The following is a 16,974-nucleotide window of genomic DNA, read 5'->3' as shown; positions in this document are numbered from 1 at the left end:
CTACAAAGCTCAGAAGAATGAGCTTGTTCCTTCCAAATCAAGTACATATTTTGGTGGAGTTAATAGCCACTGGCTCCTAAACTATAATTTTGCTGTCCTCCAGGTTATATACCAAAGATGAAAAGGATGCCTACCTGTCCAGGTTCTTGACATACTCCTGGTTAATCCTTATAAAGCCGACGCACTGCTGGAAGGTCTTCGGACCCAGCCCCTTCACACACTTTAGCTGCTCTCTGTTCAAAAAAGGTCCATTCTTCTCTCTCCATTCAATTATATTCTTTGCGTGTACTGAGTTTAAACCAGCAATATGCCTGAAATAAACAACACAAACCAATAAGCTACATACAATGGAATTGATGTACATAGCCAATGTAATGATTGGGATTTCTACTTGAAATGCATTCCATGCAGTAAAACTCCCTGTTGTTTAATAAAACAGATAAATGTAAACAGGCCCTAAATACTTTAAGGAAAGGCTCAAATCAAACAATAGAAACTCCCACAAGTTTTTGTGTGTTGGCATTTCAGTGGTCTTTTATTACGTATTTTGCTCTGCTTTAACTGTTCTGTGGCCCCCAGAGTACAGTGGATATCCTACCATCTCTTTTCCCCCATGGATTTTTCTAATATGCATACTTGCTTTGGGTCAATAACTTAGAAACAACTGAAGTTGGCGGGAAAGCACAAATGCAAAGCAACTAGTAGTTTCAGAAGGGGTTCAGCAATGGCATGCTCCTTACATCTTTGGAAACATTGCCTTTAGAAAAGAGTATCAATAATTCTGCGCTGCCCAAAAAGTGAAGTCAGCAGCTAACACGGCCAATAGGATGTAAGCATATAACAATAAAACAAAAATATGTGTAGCGCTAAAAGTTCAATATAGGGACACTGAAGTCCAACCAATAATGAAAAACATCTAAAAAAAAAAAAAAAAAAAAAAAAAAATAAGAGAAGAAAGGTCCTCAATATTTATAAGACTCATAAAAATTATAAAAAATAATAGTCCATATAAATGTGGTGACTTCATGTGGAAAGCAATTCAAATGCGTGACATCCAAAGTGAAGACAGAAGAGGCACACCACCACCGACAATGGGAAGGCTTACCAGATCTCGTGGACCCTAGAGGGCGTACGCCCAAATGGGTCGAATCAGGCTTGGGTGGTGGGTGATGGTAGATATTCCGAAAACATGGTGAAGATGAACATCAAGAGGTAAACCGTGGACTTGTGTGTTCCTCAGGATGAAGTTGAGGAGTAGATGGTGATGATGTAAAGCAAGGAGGAAAAAGGCCACATAGCGTAATTCCATAAAACAAGTATCAAGGTTTATTTAAAATAAGAAATACACTCACATGTACGTCTTGTAAAATCAGCGCTGTACAAAAAATGGCGGCAGTGGGGTCCTAACCGACGCGTTTCGTCCTCTTGGACATCGTCTGGGACAATGTCTAAGAGGACGAAACGCGTCGGAAAGGACCCCACTGCCGCCATTTTTTGTACAGCGCTGATTTACAAGACGTACATGTGAGTGTATTTCTTATTTTAAATAAACCTTGATACTTGTTTTATGGAATTACGCTATGTGGCCTTTTTCCTCCTTGCTTTACATCATCACCATCTACTCCTCAACTTCATCCTGAGGGACACACAAGTCCACAGTTTACCTCTTGATGTTCATCTTCACCATATTTTCGGAATATCTACCATCACCCACCACCCAAGCCTGATTCGACCCATTTGGGCGTACACCCTCTAGGGTCCACGAGATCTGGTAAGCCTTCCCATTTTCGGTGGTGGTGTGCCTCTTCTGTCTTCACTTTGGATGTCACGCATTTGAATTGCTTTCCACAGGAAGTCACCACATTTATATGGACTATTAATTTTTATAATTTTTATGAGTCTTATAAATATTGAGGACCTTTCTTCTCTTTTTTTTTTAGATGTTTTTCATTAATGGTTGGACTTCAGTGTCCCTATATTGAACTTTTAGCGCTACACATATTTTTGTTTTATTGAAACATTGCCTTTACCCTTTTGCCGCCACCGACATAGGGCTTACGGCAGAACAGAACCACATGTAGCATTCTCTTCTGCTTAGAGGTGCAAGTGTCATTTCAGAGGCCAAAAAAGTTCCCTAGGCCCACTGCCAATCAGAGCCATTTATACAAAAAAAAAAAAAAAAACATAATAGAAATCGCACTGGCAGGTGCAAAATCAAGCTGCTAGCAAGAAGCAGTCAGACAAACTGTATAACAAAAGGAATAAATAACTTGCCGCTCTAACCGGTATGTGCAAATATAGTGACAGTCTCAATTATATGCAAAATCATCATCGCTGTGCTGTTAGAAATATCGTGTTAAATCAAAACTTGTGACCACCTTGGGGACCATCACCACCATTAAAAATGGACTCTTACCGGTAGAGATAGACTATTACAGTCAAATCAGCCTGTGAATGGTAATCTCATCATAAAGGGGTTCAACCCACACCACTTGGCTAATATCCTGTAGTATCTCCCAGTCTTCAGTGTATGTTAAATCAATGCCATCCTTATATTTCACGAAATTCACTAAGGGCCCTTTCACACTGGGGCGGCGTCGGCGGTAAAGTGCCGCTATTGTAAGCGGCGCTTTACCATCGGTATTCGGCTGCTAGCGGGTCGGTTTTACCCCCGCTAGCGGCCGAGAAAGGGTTAAAAACCACCGCAAAGCGCCTCTGCAGAAGCGCTTTGCCGGTGGTATAGCCGCGCTTTCCCACTGATTTCAATGGGCAGGAGCGGTATATACTCCTGCAAACCGCCCCAGAGTGAAAGGGCCCTAATAGAATTAAAATGTGGCCCACATAGTGTAAATCCATATAAAACGTTTAATGTAATCCAAAAGTGCATAAAACTATTCACATTTATACAATAGACAAGTGCTTATATGTAAAAAAAAACATTCCCAGGCAATGCTGCAAACAATCCAAGCATTTGCTGATCCAAACAGGCATGGCAACGTCACATGCATTAGTTCCGCCCTATACGTTTCGTCATCTGGGGCAATAGGGTAATGCAGGGTTTCTCTACTCCAGTCCTCAAGGCACCCCAACAGGTCATCTTTTCATTCTTTCCATTATTTTGCACAGGTGATTTGATCAGTTTCATTGCCTTAGTAATTACCACAGCTGTTTCATCTGAGGGAAATCCTGAAAATATGACCTGCTGGGGCGCCTTGAGAACTGGAGTTGAGAAACATTGGGGTAACTGATGCAATAGGCTCTATCATGCCCCGATGACATCAGTTATGATGAAACACATATGGCTGAGCTAACGCATTTAACGTTGCCACGCCTGTTTGGATTGGTAATTGCTTATATTGTTTGCAACATTGACTGAGAATGTTTTTTTTTTACAAATAAGGGCTTGTCTATTGTCAAAATGTGAGCATTTGTATGTACTTTTGGATTAGTTTTATATGGATTTACAATATGTGGGTCTTCCCATTTTAATGCTATGGTGGATTTTGTGAAATATATGGATGGCATTGATTTAACATACACTGGAGACTGGGAGATACTACAGGATTTAAGCCAAGTGGTGTGGGTTGAACCCCTTTATGAAGAGATTACTATTCACAGGTTGATTTGACTCTGTAATAGGGTCTATCTGTTCCGGTAAGAGTCCATTTCTAATGGTGGTGATGATTCACATGGTGGTCACAAGTTTTGATTAGCAAGTTCTTCCTAACAGCACAGCAGTGTTTCTGCATATAATTGGGACTGTTACTGTATTTGCACATACATAAATTGGACGATATATTTTTTTCCTTGTGGACTTTGCTATTATTTACAGTGTCTTGAAAAAGTATTCATACCCCTTGAAATTTTCCACATTTTGTCATGTTACAACCAAACATGTAAATTTTTTTTTTTTTGGGATTTAATGCGATAGACCAACACAAAGTGGCACATAATTGTGAAGTGGAAGGAAAAAGATAAATGTTTTTTTAATTTTTCTTACAAATAAAGATGTGAAAAGTGTGGTACACATTTGTGTTAAGCCCCCCTGAGTCAATACTTTGTAGAACCACCTTTTGCTGCAATTACAGCTGCAAGTCTTTTTGGGGATGTCTCTACCAGCTTTGCACATCTAGAGAGTGACATTTTTGCCCATTTTTCTTTGTAAAATAGCTCACGTTCTGTCAGATTGGAGGGCAAGCGTCTGCGAACAGCAATTTTCAAGTCTTTCCACAGATCCTCAACACATGGGCCATTCTAACACATGAATATGCTTTGATCTAAACCATTCCATTGTAGTTCTGGCTGTATCTTTAGGGTTGTTGTCCTGCTGGAAGGTGAACCTCCGCTCCAGTCTTTTGCAGACTCTAACAGGTTTTCTTCTAAGTTTGCCCTGTGTTTGTCTCCATCCATCTTCCCATCACCTCTGACCAGCTTCCCTGTCCCTGCTGAAGAAAATCATCCCCACAATATGATGCTGCCACCACCATGTTTCACGGTGGGGATGGTGTGTTCAGGGTGATGTGCAGTGTTAGTTTTCCGCCACACATAGCGTTTTGCTTTTAGGACAAAAAGTTAAATTTTGGTTTCATCTGACCAGAGCACCTTCTACCACATGTTTGCTGTGTCCCCCACATGGCTTCTCACAAACTGCAAACAGGACTTCTTATGGCTTTCTTTCAACAATTGCTTTCTTCTTGCCACTTTTCCTTAAAGGACAGACTTGTGGAGTGCAGAAGTAATAATTATCCTCTGGACAGATTCTCCCACCTGAGCTGTGGATCTCTGCAGCTCCTCCAGAGTTACCATGGGCCTCTTGGCTGCTTCTCTGATTAATGCTCTCCTTACCCGGCTTGTCAGTTTAGGTGGACGGCCATGTCTTGGTAGGTCTGCAGTTGTGCCATACTCTTTCCATTTTCCGATGATGGATCGAACAGTGGTCTATGAGATGTTCAAAGCTTGGGATATTTTTTTATAACCTAACCCTGCTTGAAACTTCTACACAACTTTATCCCTGACCTGTCTAGTGTGTCCCTTGGCCTTCATGATGCTGTTTGTTCACTAAGGTTTTCTAAAAAAAAAAACCTCTGAGGACTTCACAGAACAGCTGTATTTATACAGAGATCAAATTACACACAGGTAGACTCTACTTACTAATTAGGTGACTTCTGAAGGCAATCGGTTCAACTAGATTTTAGTTAGGGGTATCAGAGTAAAGAGGGCGGAATACAAAGGAGCGCCAAACTTTTCAGATATTTATTTGTAAAAAAATATGGAAAACCATTTATCATTTTCTTTCCACTTCGCAATTATGTGCCACTTTGTGTTGGTCTATCACATAAAATCCCAATAAAATACATTTAGGTTTTTGGTTGTAACATGACAAAATGTGGAAAATTTCAAGAGGTATGAATACTTTTCCAAGGCACTGTATCTGAATATTTTGTTTCTATATTATCACAGTTAGTGTGGCAAGTTATTTATTCCATTCATACAAAAATGTGATTCCCCAACCCCTCCACTACCACCAGCGTGTCCTTCTCCCTCCATCTCCATTGTGTGCCCACTGTCTTTGCTCTCTGCTGCTTCAATGTGCCCCTCCACTTTCTCTGACATTGCTCTCCCTGCCATCGGACTGTGTGCTGCCACAACCCAGCATCTCCTTCCCAGTACTTACTGACAATCATACTGGAACCTTGGATTCATGCCAGTCTGATCGCCAGCTGTTCCGTTCAATGTGGTGAGTGTAGCGATCAGTAAACATGCCTCTCAAGTTTACTGATCTTCTGTTTCTGAATGACATGGAAGAGCATAGTACTCAACACTTCTATGTTCACTCACACTGAATGAGGTCCATAAATATGGCATGTTTACTATCTCGTTCACTTTGGCAAAGAACACAGAAAGGCTCAGCATGGAGCACTTGTGTGTTCAGTGTTCATAATTGCACAGCAGCAGAGGAAAAGAAGATTATAGCCTACCAAACATTTTCTAGAAACCTAAAGTAAAACATGGAGAGCAGTTCTGGCAGCAAAAGGGTAAAATCTGTACTCTGTTCACTTTAATATCCTCCTCCCCAGCAGCACATTCTCTTTGCTTCATTTCCTCTGCAGTATTGCTGGGGGAGAGGAAAGGACACCCTGTGTAACCTTCAAGTTGCCATAGTTGAGGCTTACATACGAACTCTCTCCTGGCCCCAGCATGACATAGGTGGTCCAATCGCCAAGGGCCCATTTCTGTCACATGGGAGGAAGGAGAGCAAATTGCAAAAATTTTTTAAACACAGAAGAACCAGGAATTTTCTTCATTCCTGAAGACTGAATGGAACTACATGGGGAGAAGTAAAGGCAGTATGTTCTGCACGGACAAAGGCACAGATTTGCTTTAACTCTACAACAACAAAAATGTCAAACTCAGTGAACTACACTATATTGTCAAAAGTATTGGGACACCTGCCTTTACACGCACATGAACTTTAATGGCATCCCAGTCCTAGTCCGTAGGGGTTAATATTAAGTTGGCCCACCCTTTGCAGCTAGAACAGCTTTAACTCTTCTGGGAAGGCTGTCCACAAGGTTTAAGAGTGTGTCTATGGGAATGTTTGACCATTCTTCCAGAAGCGCATTTGTGAGGTCAGGCACTGATGTCAGACGAGAAGGCCTGGCTCGCAGTCTCCGCTCTAACTCATCCAAAAGGTGTTATATTGGGTTGAGGTCGGGACTCTGTGCAGGCCAGTCAAGTTCTTCCACCTCAAACTTGCTCATCCATGTATTTATGGACCTTGCTTTGTGTACTGGTGCGCAGTCATGTTGGAACAGGAAGGGGTCATCCCCAAACTGTTCCCACAAAGTTGGGAGAATGAAATTGTCCAAAAATGTCTTAGTATGCTGGCCAAACCTAACCTCTGAAAAACAACCCCCACACCATAGACACACTCCTAAACTCCTAGTGGACAGCCTTCCCAGATAAGTTGAAGCTGTTATAGCTGCAAAGGTGGGCCAACTCAATACTGATCCCTACGGACTAAGACTGGGATGCCATTAAGGTTTATGACTGGGTAAAGGCAGGCGTCCCAATACTTTTGACAATATAGTGCATCATTGCCTGCATTAAAGTGACATTAAAGCAGAGTTCCGCCTGCCCCCCTCCTTTAAAAATTAAAAGTCAGCAGCTACACATACTGTAGCTGCTGACTTTTAACATGAATACACTTACCTGTCCTGGAGTCCAGCGATGTCAGCACCGCAGCTGATGTTTCCATTGGCTGGTCAGGTGCTGCCACCATTGTGGGTAAGGGAACCCGGCAGTGTAGCCTTTCAGCTTCATGGCTGGGTCCCTACTGCGTACGTGTGAAGCATGCTGCGCTCTTTCAATGGTCTGGCAGGAGGGGAGGGAGGAGGAGGGGGACCCGGAAGTGGGAACAGCGTACCTGTATAAAACAGGTATCCGCTCCCCCCCGATACAGTGCCAAATGTGGGGGAGGGTGGAATCAGATAAGGCGAAGTTCCACTTTTGGGTAAAACTCCGCTATAAACCTTTATTTTATTTTAAATTAAAATAACAAACATAGTATACTTACCATCTCTATGCAATGGTTTTGAACAGAGCAACCCCGATCCTCCTCATCTGGGCTGCGCTGGCACTCCAGGCCCCTAATCTTCGGCCGGTGCCCCCATGGAAAGCCGCGCAGGCTTGTGTCCGAGCAACCTGGTCTGTGCCTACTGACACAGACCGGGTGGCTCGGGCTCGCCCCCCACTCCCTTGGCACAGCATTTGAGTGACAGCAGCGGGAGACAATGGCTCCAACTGTTATCAATATGCCCAATGAGGAGGGTGACAGCTACTGACCTTTTTTACCTTAATGCAAATAATGCATTAAGATAAAAAAACCTTAAAGCTTTATAACCACTTTAAACAGACATTTTGTATGTAAATACAAAACACCCAACAAAAGAACAGTTGGTGACGTAGTGACTGTGTGCTCTCCCTTATGGCCCGTACATACGATCCGAATATCGTACGACCGTTTTCGCTTAATAGGCGCAAGTAGAAATTGAATAGCTAAATAAAGTCACGACAATTTTCGTACGACAGAAAAAAAAATCGGAAGTGATGTCATGTGTTGTAATGTCTTTGAATTTAAATTTTCGGACGAAAACTATACTGCCTAACCGAAAATCGTACGATCTGGAATTGTACGAGGAAAATTTTCGTGCATGCCCGATCGAATAAGATCGGATGAACGGTCGTGATCGGCTGTCGCAAGTAGTGTACACACAATCAGAAAATCGTACGATCCTTCCTCGGGCGACCGTTTTCGTACGATATTCCGATTGTGTGTACGGGCCATAAATGTTATGTACACTGGAGCAGAAGACAAACATAAGGAAACTAATAACCCGGGGAGAAAACACCGCTCATCATTGTGCAGTATGAATGGCAGGGCTTTGTAGCAGGTGACAGCTCCGCAGTGTCCCGTGTGTGACGTTCTCCAGGCAGACAACTACAAAGTGAAGCTAATGGCGCAGCAATGTACAAAACTGTGTTTACCTCAATAGAGTCTCAGAGCAGATGTTGATATCCACCCCTACGAAGCTGACACATTCCTCCACCACACTGTCCAGGGTGCTTTTCAAAAGCACCTGTGAGACATCGTGCTGAAAGAGAAAGAAGAACAGATTACTGTTATAGGCCGACTCCTGGCATTACATAGACAATCAGAATCAACCAGCAAACGTAACCCCTTGAGGAACAGCTCCATGAGACAAGCAAACCAAGTCAATTACAGCTCCAATGAAAGGTATTATAGCAATGTTTGGTTGGACTTCGCTCTTCTGATGAATCTGTACCAGTTTTCTTCCACTTAAAAATGTTTGACATACGAACTTTGAAAAAACTGATATAATGTATATACTGTTCTACAAAAACATTTTAAAATTACAGTTACACTTATTAAATTGTTGTTTTAATTAAAAGAGAAGCCAAAGGGGTGTATTTACACTGGCATACAAGACACACCTTCATTTTAGGAGGGAAGTTTTAGGAGAAAAAACGGGAGTCTTTAAAAAAAAAAATTAAAAGTCAGCAGCTACAAATACTGCAGCTGCTGACTTTTAAAATAAGGACACTTACCTGTCCCAGGGTCCAACGATGTCAGCACCTGAGACCGAATCGTCCCTCGGTCCTCGGGTGCTGCCGCCAACATTCTCTGTAAGGGAATCAGGAAGTGAAGCGCTGCGGCTTCACTTCCCGGTTCCCTACTGCGCATGCGCGAGTCATGCTGCGCTTCCTAACTGGTCCCCGCTGTCTCTGGGACCCGTGTGTGTCCCAGCAGACAGCGCGGTGGGGACAGGAGGGGGCGTAGACTCCCGTGGGAGTCTATGCCGGAAATGGGTGCAAATACCTGTCTTAGACAGGTATCTGCACCCCCCTCCCCTCAGAAAGGTGCCAAATGTGACACCGAAGGGGGGGAGGGTTCCAAAAAACAGAAGTTCAATTTTTGTGTGAACCTCCACTTTGAATTTTAAATAAAGAACTTTGAAGCAAAATAAGGGTCAGTGCCCATCAACGCAGCCTCAAAATAAGGGTCAGTGCTCATCAATCCAGCCTCACCATTGCCATCTGCAGCCTCACAATTGTCCATCAATGCCGCTTGATCAATGCCCATATGCAGCCTCACCATTGCCATGAATGCAGCCTGATCAGTGCCCATCTGCAGCCTCACAATTGCCCATCAATGCAGCCTGATCAATGTTCATCTACAGCCTCACAATTGCCCATCTGCAGCCTCACCATTGGCATGAATTCAGCCTGATCAGTGCCCATCTGCAGCCTCACCTCAGATTACTCCTGCCTCGGAGGGCACAGGGAGGGGGGCGGGACAAGCGCCGTCATATTACATACAGCGAGAATCTCCTGTTTACTCGGCGGCCTCTGTAATACAAAGCTCTATGATAGATAGAACAGTGGTCCAATGCCGGCCCAGGAGACGGGACTTCCTATTACAGAGGCCGTTGAGTAAACAGGAGATTCTCACTGTATGTAATCTGACGGCGCTCGTCCCGCCCCCCTCCAGTTCCCTCCTAGGCAGCCCAAATTGCAGTATCGGCGTATAACACGCACACACTTTTTGCATACGATTTTCAGGGTGAAAAAGTGCGTGTTATACGCCAATAAATACAGTGTGTGTGTATATATATATTAAAAAAAAAATTAAAGCTGTTCGTCCATTGTCTGTGCGAATGGGGCCAAATGTTATATTCTCAGGCTATATTCTCTACATATCTAGAATATGTGAATGGGGAAAATACCACATTGTGGTCACTAGATGGTGCTGACTACAATGGGAAAAGTGGCCATAATTTTCCACATTCATACATTCGATCTGCAGAGAGCATATAAGAGCATTTGATAAACTATCAATAAATGGTGTATTACATAGTCAGTCACTATGAGATTTGTTTAATGCATTCTGCAAAAATACTGGTGGATCCTGCTGCTCTCTATCTCCACCTTCTGTTCATGTCCCCAATATAGCTAGGGATTTTGCAGCTGTGGTGGCAGCTCTGCAGATGCTCAGTTTTCAGGGCGTTTCTATGCTGAGCATTTCCTCCTTATCACATCTGAGCAGCCCATGTGACTATATATAGAGTCACACATGTGGGCGTATACACAGTGGTAAATGATGGCCCACTCCATCCCTCCTCCTTCATGCCCACTAACCAGCTAAACACAATGGGGGTGGGATATTACATGTAGATTGATAGAGGCTTCACCTCCCTCTTATTCTAAGACACAGGCTGGGGGGGCGTGACACAGCCTTTGACTGGCAGAAATCTGCCCACACCACGTTACTGCCAAAAAATAATAAAGATTTGATTTCAAATATAAAATTTGTATGAAAATTTAAAACAGTTTATCCCCTTCCCGCCGACCGTACGCAGATATGCGTACTCGGTTTTCCGGGGTTATACTGGGATGATGCCTGCAGCTGCAGGCATCATCCCGGTACCGTTGTTTACAGCGGGCGATCGGCTACCCGTGTATAACAACCGATGCGGCTAAAAGCCGCTTGGTTGTTATACCGGAGGAGCGGGAGGGGACATCCCCCCCTCCCGCCGCCTCCCGCCGCTGTTAAAGGGCCTTCCGTGCGATCGGGAGGCCCGGTGTCCATTCGGCTGCCTTCAGCGGCTGGGGGCGGGCTGGAGCGAAGCTGTGAGCGGCTTCGTTCCAGCCTTCTCGTTGTAAACGCGGAAGCGACGTCATGACGTCACTTCCCGTTTACTCGCCTGCCAATGGCGCCGAATTTATAAAAGTACACAGTATTCAGAATCGCCGTTTTCGGCGATCTGAATACTTTGAAGTGTAAAGGAGGGATTGGAGGTCTTTTAGACCCCCGATCCCTGCATAAAGAATACCTGTCACCACCTATTACTGTCACAAGGGATGTTTACATTCCTCGTGACAGCAATAAAAGTAAAAAAAAAAAAAATGTTTTAATTTTTTAAACACAATTTATAAAGTAAAAAAAAAAATAAAATAAATAAAAAAAATAAATAAATTTTTTTTAAAGTGCCCCTGTTCCCGCGAGCTCGCGCAGCGAAGAAAACGCATACGGAAGCCGCGCCCGCATATGTAAACGGTGTTCAAACCACACATGTGAGGTATCACCGCGATCGTCAGAGCGAGAGCAATAATTCTAGCCCTAGACCTCCTCTGTAGCTCAAACCTGGTAACCGTAAAAAATTTTTAAAGCGTCGCCTATGGAAATTCATAGGTACCGTAGTTTGTCGCCATTCCACGAGTGCGTGCAATTATAAAGGGTGACATGTTTGGTATCTATTTACTCGGCGTAACATCATCTTTCACATTATACAAAAAAATTGGGGTAACTTTACTGTTTGGATTTTTTAAAATTCATGAAAGTGTCACTTTTCCAAAAATTTGCGTTTAAAACACCGCTGCACAAATACCGTGTAATAAAAAATATTGCAACAATCGCCATTTTATTCTCTAGATTCTCTGCTAAAAAAATATATATAATGTTTGGGAACTCTAAGTAATTTTCTAGCAAAAAATACGGATTTTAACTTGTAAACACCAAATTTCAAAAATAGGCTTAGTCATGAAAGGGTTAATGATATTATTTATTTTTACTCTGTATTCCAAAGGCTGTTTTTTTTTTTTGAACATGTGACCAGCAGCAGAGGACTAGAAGCTCCTCCTGTTTATGTTTCCCAGCAAACAGGCTGGGAGAGATCTGGGTCATATGACAGCTGTATATCGATTAGGAAAAAGGTACTTAGAGCTTTTTTTTTTTATTAAAATAAATACAGTGCCATTATCCACAGAGAAAGAGAAGGGACAATGTAAATTGTTAAAAACTTAAGGACCAGGCCTATTTTTCAGACTCAGTGTGAACAAGTTAAAATATTTTTTTTTTTGCTAGAAAATTACTTAGAACCCCAAACATTATATATATTTTTTAGACACCCTAGAGAATAAAATGGTGGTTGTTGCAATACTTTATGTCACACTGTATTTGTGCAGCGATCTTATAAATGGATTATTTTTGGAAAAAATACACTTTTTTTACTTAAAAAATAAGACAACAGTAAAGTTAGCCCAATTTTTTTTAGATTGTGGAAGATAATGTTACGCTGAGTTAATTGATACCCAAAATGTCATGCTTCAAAATTTCGCCCGCTCGTGAAATGGCGACAAACTTTTACCCTTAAAAATCACTATAGGCGACGTTTAAAAAGGTCTACAGGTTTTGACATATATTATGTATATTATGTAGCCCAAAATAATGAAAAAATTACCGCTTGAATGTCCCTCCAAACCTATGTCAGTCGGATCAGCATGTGAAAAGACTGGTGCAAGTCAGTTAAAACAGGGTTGTCAGGCTTCAGTAGACGTCAACAAATTGGAGGCCGTCTGCACACAAACACTGACTTCATGTTGTGTAAATGTAATGAGATGGGTAAAAGATGGCTTCAACTCCTGTTCTCCACCATTTGAGAATTTCTCATATGCATTTTTCCCCTCTTTGGGGCTTAATCATAGAGGCCTCTACGATTAAGCCCAAAAAGGGCGAAACACATCATCTCAGGAGTTCTCTACAGGCAGAGAACAGAAGCTGAAGCCATCTTTTACCCATCTCATTACATTTATGCAACAGGGCGTCAGTGTCTGTGTGCTGAAAGCCACCAGTTTGTTGATGTCTAAGGTCCTGATGTCATACCAATGCAGCATCTAAAGTCTTGCATTTGGACATGATGACGATGAGGAACAGTCCATTGCTGGAGCATAGGGTAGCGCCATCTGCTGGGGGAGAGGAGGATCAGTTAAGTTAAAAATTCTCCCTTAGACCTAGCACTACTAGTTTTTTATCATTCAACCCAGCGGGATGAATGAAAAACAAAAACAAAACTGACAGCTCAGGTCAGAGCCGCTGTACTAACTATTCAATGCTAGTACAGCAATCTCCCCTACCGTCCTTTTAAGTTCTGACAGGAGGCCCTCCTCCCCCGTCAGAACACTCTGGCCAATGGCTAAGAGCGCCAATCGGCAGCCGATTGGCTTCTGCCGGATTGGCTGCAGTACACACGAGCCGAATGTCGGCCGGGTTCTATTGAACTGGCTGATGCCACCCGACATTCGGCCCGTGTGTAATAGGCTTTAGACTGGGGGTCGGCAACCCGTTGATCGCGGTCCACCTGTCGACCGTGAACAGGTTCCTGTGCCGACCCCCAACTTCTATGTGCGGCTCTGCCTCATCTTCTGCGTCCTGCTCCTTCACTGTCCCTCCTGCCCCCCAGCTTCCTCTGCCGCTGTGATCAGTGAACAGAAAAGACCGAAAGGGAGAGCATCTCAAGACAGAGGGCGGGAGGAGGAGCCGGCCAAAATAACTTTTTATGTTTAACCGTAGGTGATTGGTTGCTAGGACAAAGGGTGGTCCTAAGCAACCAAACACCAGCTTGCGAATATGAAAAGTCACTCTGCCAGCTTTGCCCCTCTGTCCAGAACTGTGTGCTGCCTCCCGGTCTCTGTTGTGGAAACAGGTAGGAGACTATGCTATGCGAGGAAGAGATTACTGCCATAGAGAGAGAGAGAGAGAGAGAGAGAGAGAGAGAGAGAGAGGAGAGAGAAGGGAGAGAGAGGGAGGAGAGAGAAGGGAGAGAGTGAGAGAGGGGAGAGAGTGAGAGGGGAGGGGGGAGAGAGAGAGTGAGAGAGGGGAGAGAGTGAGAGGGGAGGGGGGGGGGAGAGAGAGAGAGAGAGAGAGAGAGAGGGAGGAGAGAGAAGGGAGAGAGAGAGAGAGAGAGAGAGAGAGAGAGGGGAGGGGGGGAGAGAGAGTGAGGTGAGAGAGGGGAGAGAGAGAGTGAGAGAGAGGGGAGGGGGGGAGAGAGAGTGAGAGAGAGGGGAGGGGGGGGAGAGAGAGTGAGAGAGAGGGGAGGGGGGGAGAGAGAGTGAGAGAGGGGAGGGGGGGAGAGAGAGTGAGAGAGAGGGGAGAGAGTGAGAGGGGAGGGGGGAGAGAGAGGGGGGGGGGGAGAGAGAGGGGGGGAGAGGGGAGAGAGAGAGAGTGTGAGAGAGAGAGATAGAGAGAGTCATGTAGGCATATGTAAATGGTATTTGCACTACACGAGAGGTATCACAGTGAACATTATAGCGAGAGCAATAATTCTAGTGCTCCTCTAACTCTAAACATGTAACCTGTAAAGGCGTTTAAAACGTCACCTATGGAGATTTTTAAGTACCATAGTTTGTCGCCATTGCACGAGCGTGCACAATATTGAAGCGTGACGTTAGGTCTATTTACTCGGCGTAACATCATCTTTCCTATTACACCAACAAAAATGTAGGTATATATTGTTTTTTTTTTTTTTAATTCATTAAAATGTATTTTTTCCCAAAAAATGGTGTTTGAAAAGCTGTTGCACAAATACCGTGTGAGAAATTGCAACGATCACCATTTTATTCTCTAGGGTCTCCGCTAAAGAAAAAGTTGTATAATGTTTTGGGGTTATAAGTAATAAAAACAAATACTGATTTAAACTTGCAAACAAAAAGAGCCAGAAAAGGCCTGGTCAGCAAGTTGTTAATTATCCTATGATGCTGACATGTCTAACTCCACTGAGTGTATGAAGGTGTGTGTGTGTCTATATAGACACACACATATATATACACACAAATGCACAAACGGAGTTTCATCAAATAAAAAAAAATGTAAAAAATAAATCACTGAGTGCTTTTATTTTTTCTCACAAGGAAAATCACAGGGACACACAAAAAAAATATTGTGTATATATATAATAATTTTCTATCACCTAGAATACGAAGGCATACAAGGATGAAATAGTCAGCATATCCTTACCTGGTACATCCCGACGCCAATGTGTTTAGGCTCAATTTTCACAAGCTCAGCTAATGGATCCTGTACACGTCTCGCTATGGAAACTGAAAAACAGAATAGGCAAACAAATGTGGTTTTCTGTGAAAGTCAGTACTGTATAATTACAGCAGTTTGTGATTCTCAAGCTCAGACAGATTCATGTCTTCACTATAGAGGAGGGCATGCAAAGCACATTAAAGCTCGGGATTCCCCTCCTTACTGAGCAATAGGATTTTAAAAATTTTTTTTTTAGGATTTTAAAGAAAAAAACCTCTGAAATGTTTTATAATATAGAGAAAGTGGAAAGTGTTTCATTTTGGTGTTTCCTTTCACTTTCCAACTTGGGGTGGAAATATAATGGCTAGATCGGAAGGAACACCCTATGCTTCACATCCTCCTTTTCAATAAAACATCCCACAATGAGACATGCATATATTATGACAGACGTTTTAAGCACTTTAATGTTTTGGTTACATGTCCACCAAGTAGTACTGATATGAAAAGTATATCTAAAGCCAAAAGTTTTGTATCCTTTTTAGTTCTGGGTAGCGTAAGTGAAAGTTAGGGCCCCCCGGTTTAAATTGCTGCCTGTGTCCCCGCTGGGAATACCCATACTTTTTGACAGTGGTCTCAAAACTTTTCTGAGTCTGAATACTTTACATATATTCTTGGGCCAAAAAAATAATTACCCATACCAGAGTCCCCTACTTACATCTGAGCCCCCCCTCCCCCTCGTTCCAACATTCAACCCATCAGAAACTTCCTTTGCATCAATGTCCCAATCAGAGTTCCTCTGTATATCAAGTGCTCTATCCTTACATCAGTGTCCCCATCACAGCCCGTCTTACATCAGTGTCCCCATCACAGCCTGTCTTACATCAGTGAGCCCATCAGAGTCCACCCTTACATCAGTGTCCCCATCAGAGTCCCCCTAACCTCTGTAATGAGAGTACAGGTGATGTAACAGCAGAATGAGAGTAAGAGAAGGTCCAGACGGAAAACCTTCCATCTTCCTATGAATGCATGGGCAAGCATATCTTTGGTTGTTAGGATGCTGGTGGTCCTAGCAACCAATGTCACAGCGCAGCTGGGGAAGGGGGGCAGGGCTAGAGAAGCAAAGACTGTACACATCCAAACTATGGCCCACTGGCCAAAGTTTGGGGATTCATGCTCTATGACAATGGCTACTAGGGCAAAAAATTATAGTAAATTCAATATATTACAATTGTCAACAGAAAAGGAGGCGATAGGAAACCAGTGGTTGACTTCTTGAGGCTCGGTGAGTTTCCTACATTTGATTTCACAGCTCAACCCACCACACAAAGCAATTAGGTGAACAAGGCCTATTGGACCTTTCAGTTATTTTACATTAAGGAAAATGTAACAAGCAAAATGAGACCCCATCTTCCTGCAAGAGGAAAAATTAGACTTCAGGGCAAGGTGGGTGAAGAATTGGTGGGAATTCCAGTGCAGAGAACTCATCACTGAGGAATACAAGCAAATTAAATGGAAAGGGGGAAACTAATGCATTGAACCACAAGTATTGACCTATAATGGAGTTTACAAAATTTGGTGTCACCTTT

At 43.2% G+C, this 16,974-nt stretch overlaps 1 protein-coding gene across 6 annotated transcripts in view; it reads right to left on the bottom strand.

Moving 5' to 3' along the window:
- LOC141140667 (S1 RNA-binding domain-containing protein 1-like) overlaps positions 1-16,974 on the bottom strand; it is a 209,076-nt gene that overhangs the window by 54,866 nt on the left and 137,236 nt on the right. For all 6 annotated transcript variants that reach the window (XM_073628071.1, XM_073628069.1, XM_073628070.1 and 3 more), the window contains 3 exons: positions 15,374-15,456; positions 8,548-8,654; positions 135-311 (listed from right to left, as the gene is read on the bottom strand). In XM_073628071.1, the coding sequence (XP_073484172.1) occupies positions 135-311; positions 8,548-8,654; positions 15,374-15,456 (367 nt within the window). The remainder of the gene's footprint in view (positions 1-134; positions 312-8,547; positions 8,655-15,373; positions 15,457-16,974) is intronic.

Source organism: Aquarana catesbeiana, linkage group LG04 (assembly GCF_042186555.1).
Source record: "Aquarana catesbeiana isolate 2022-GZ linkage group LG04, ASM4218655v1, whole genome shotgun sequence".
NCBI classification, from domain to species: Eukaryota; Metazoa; Chordata; class Amphibia; order Anura; family Ranidae; genus Aquarana; species Aquarana catesbeiana.
Note: the sequence above shows the minus strand (reverse complement) of the source record. Positions and strands in the feature narration are given on the sequence as shown.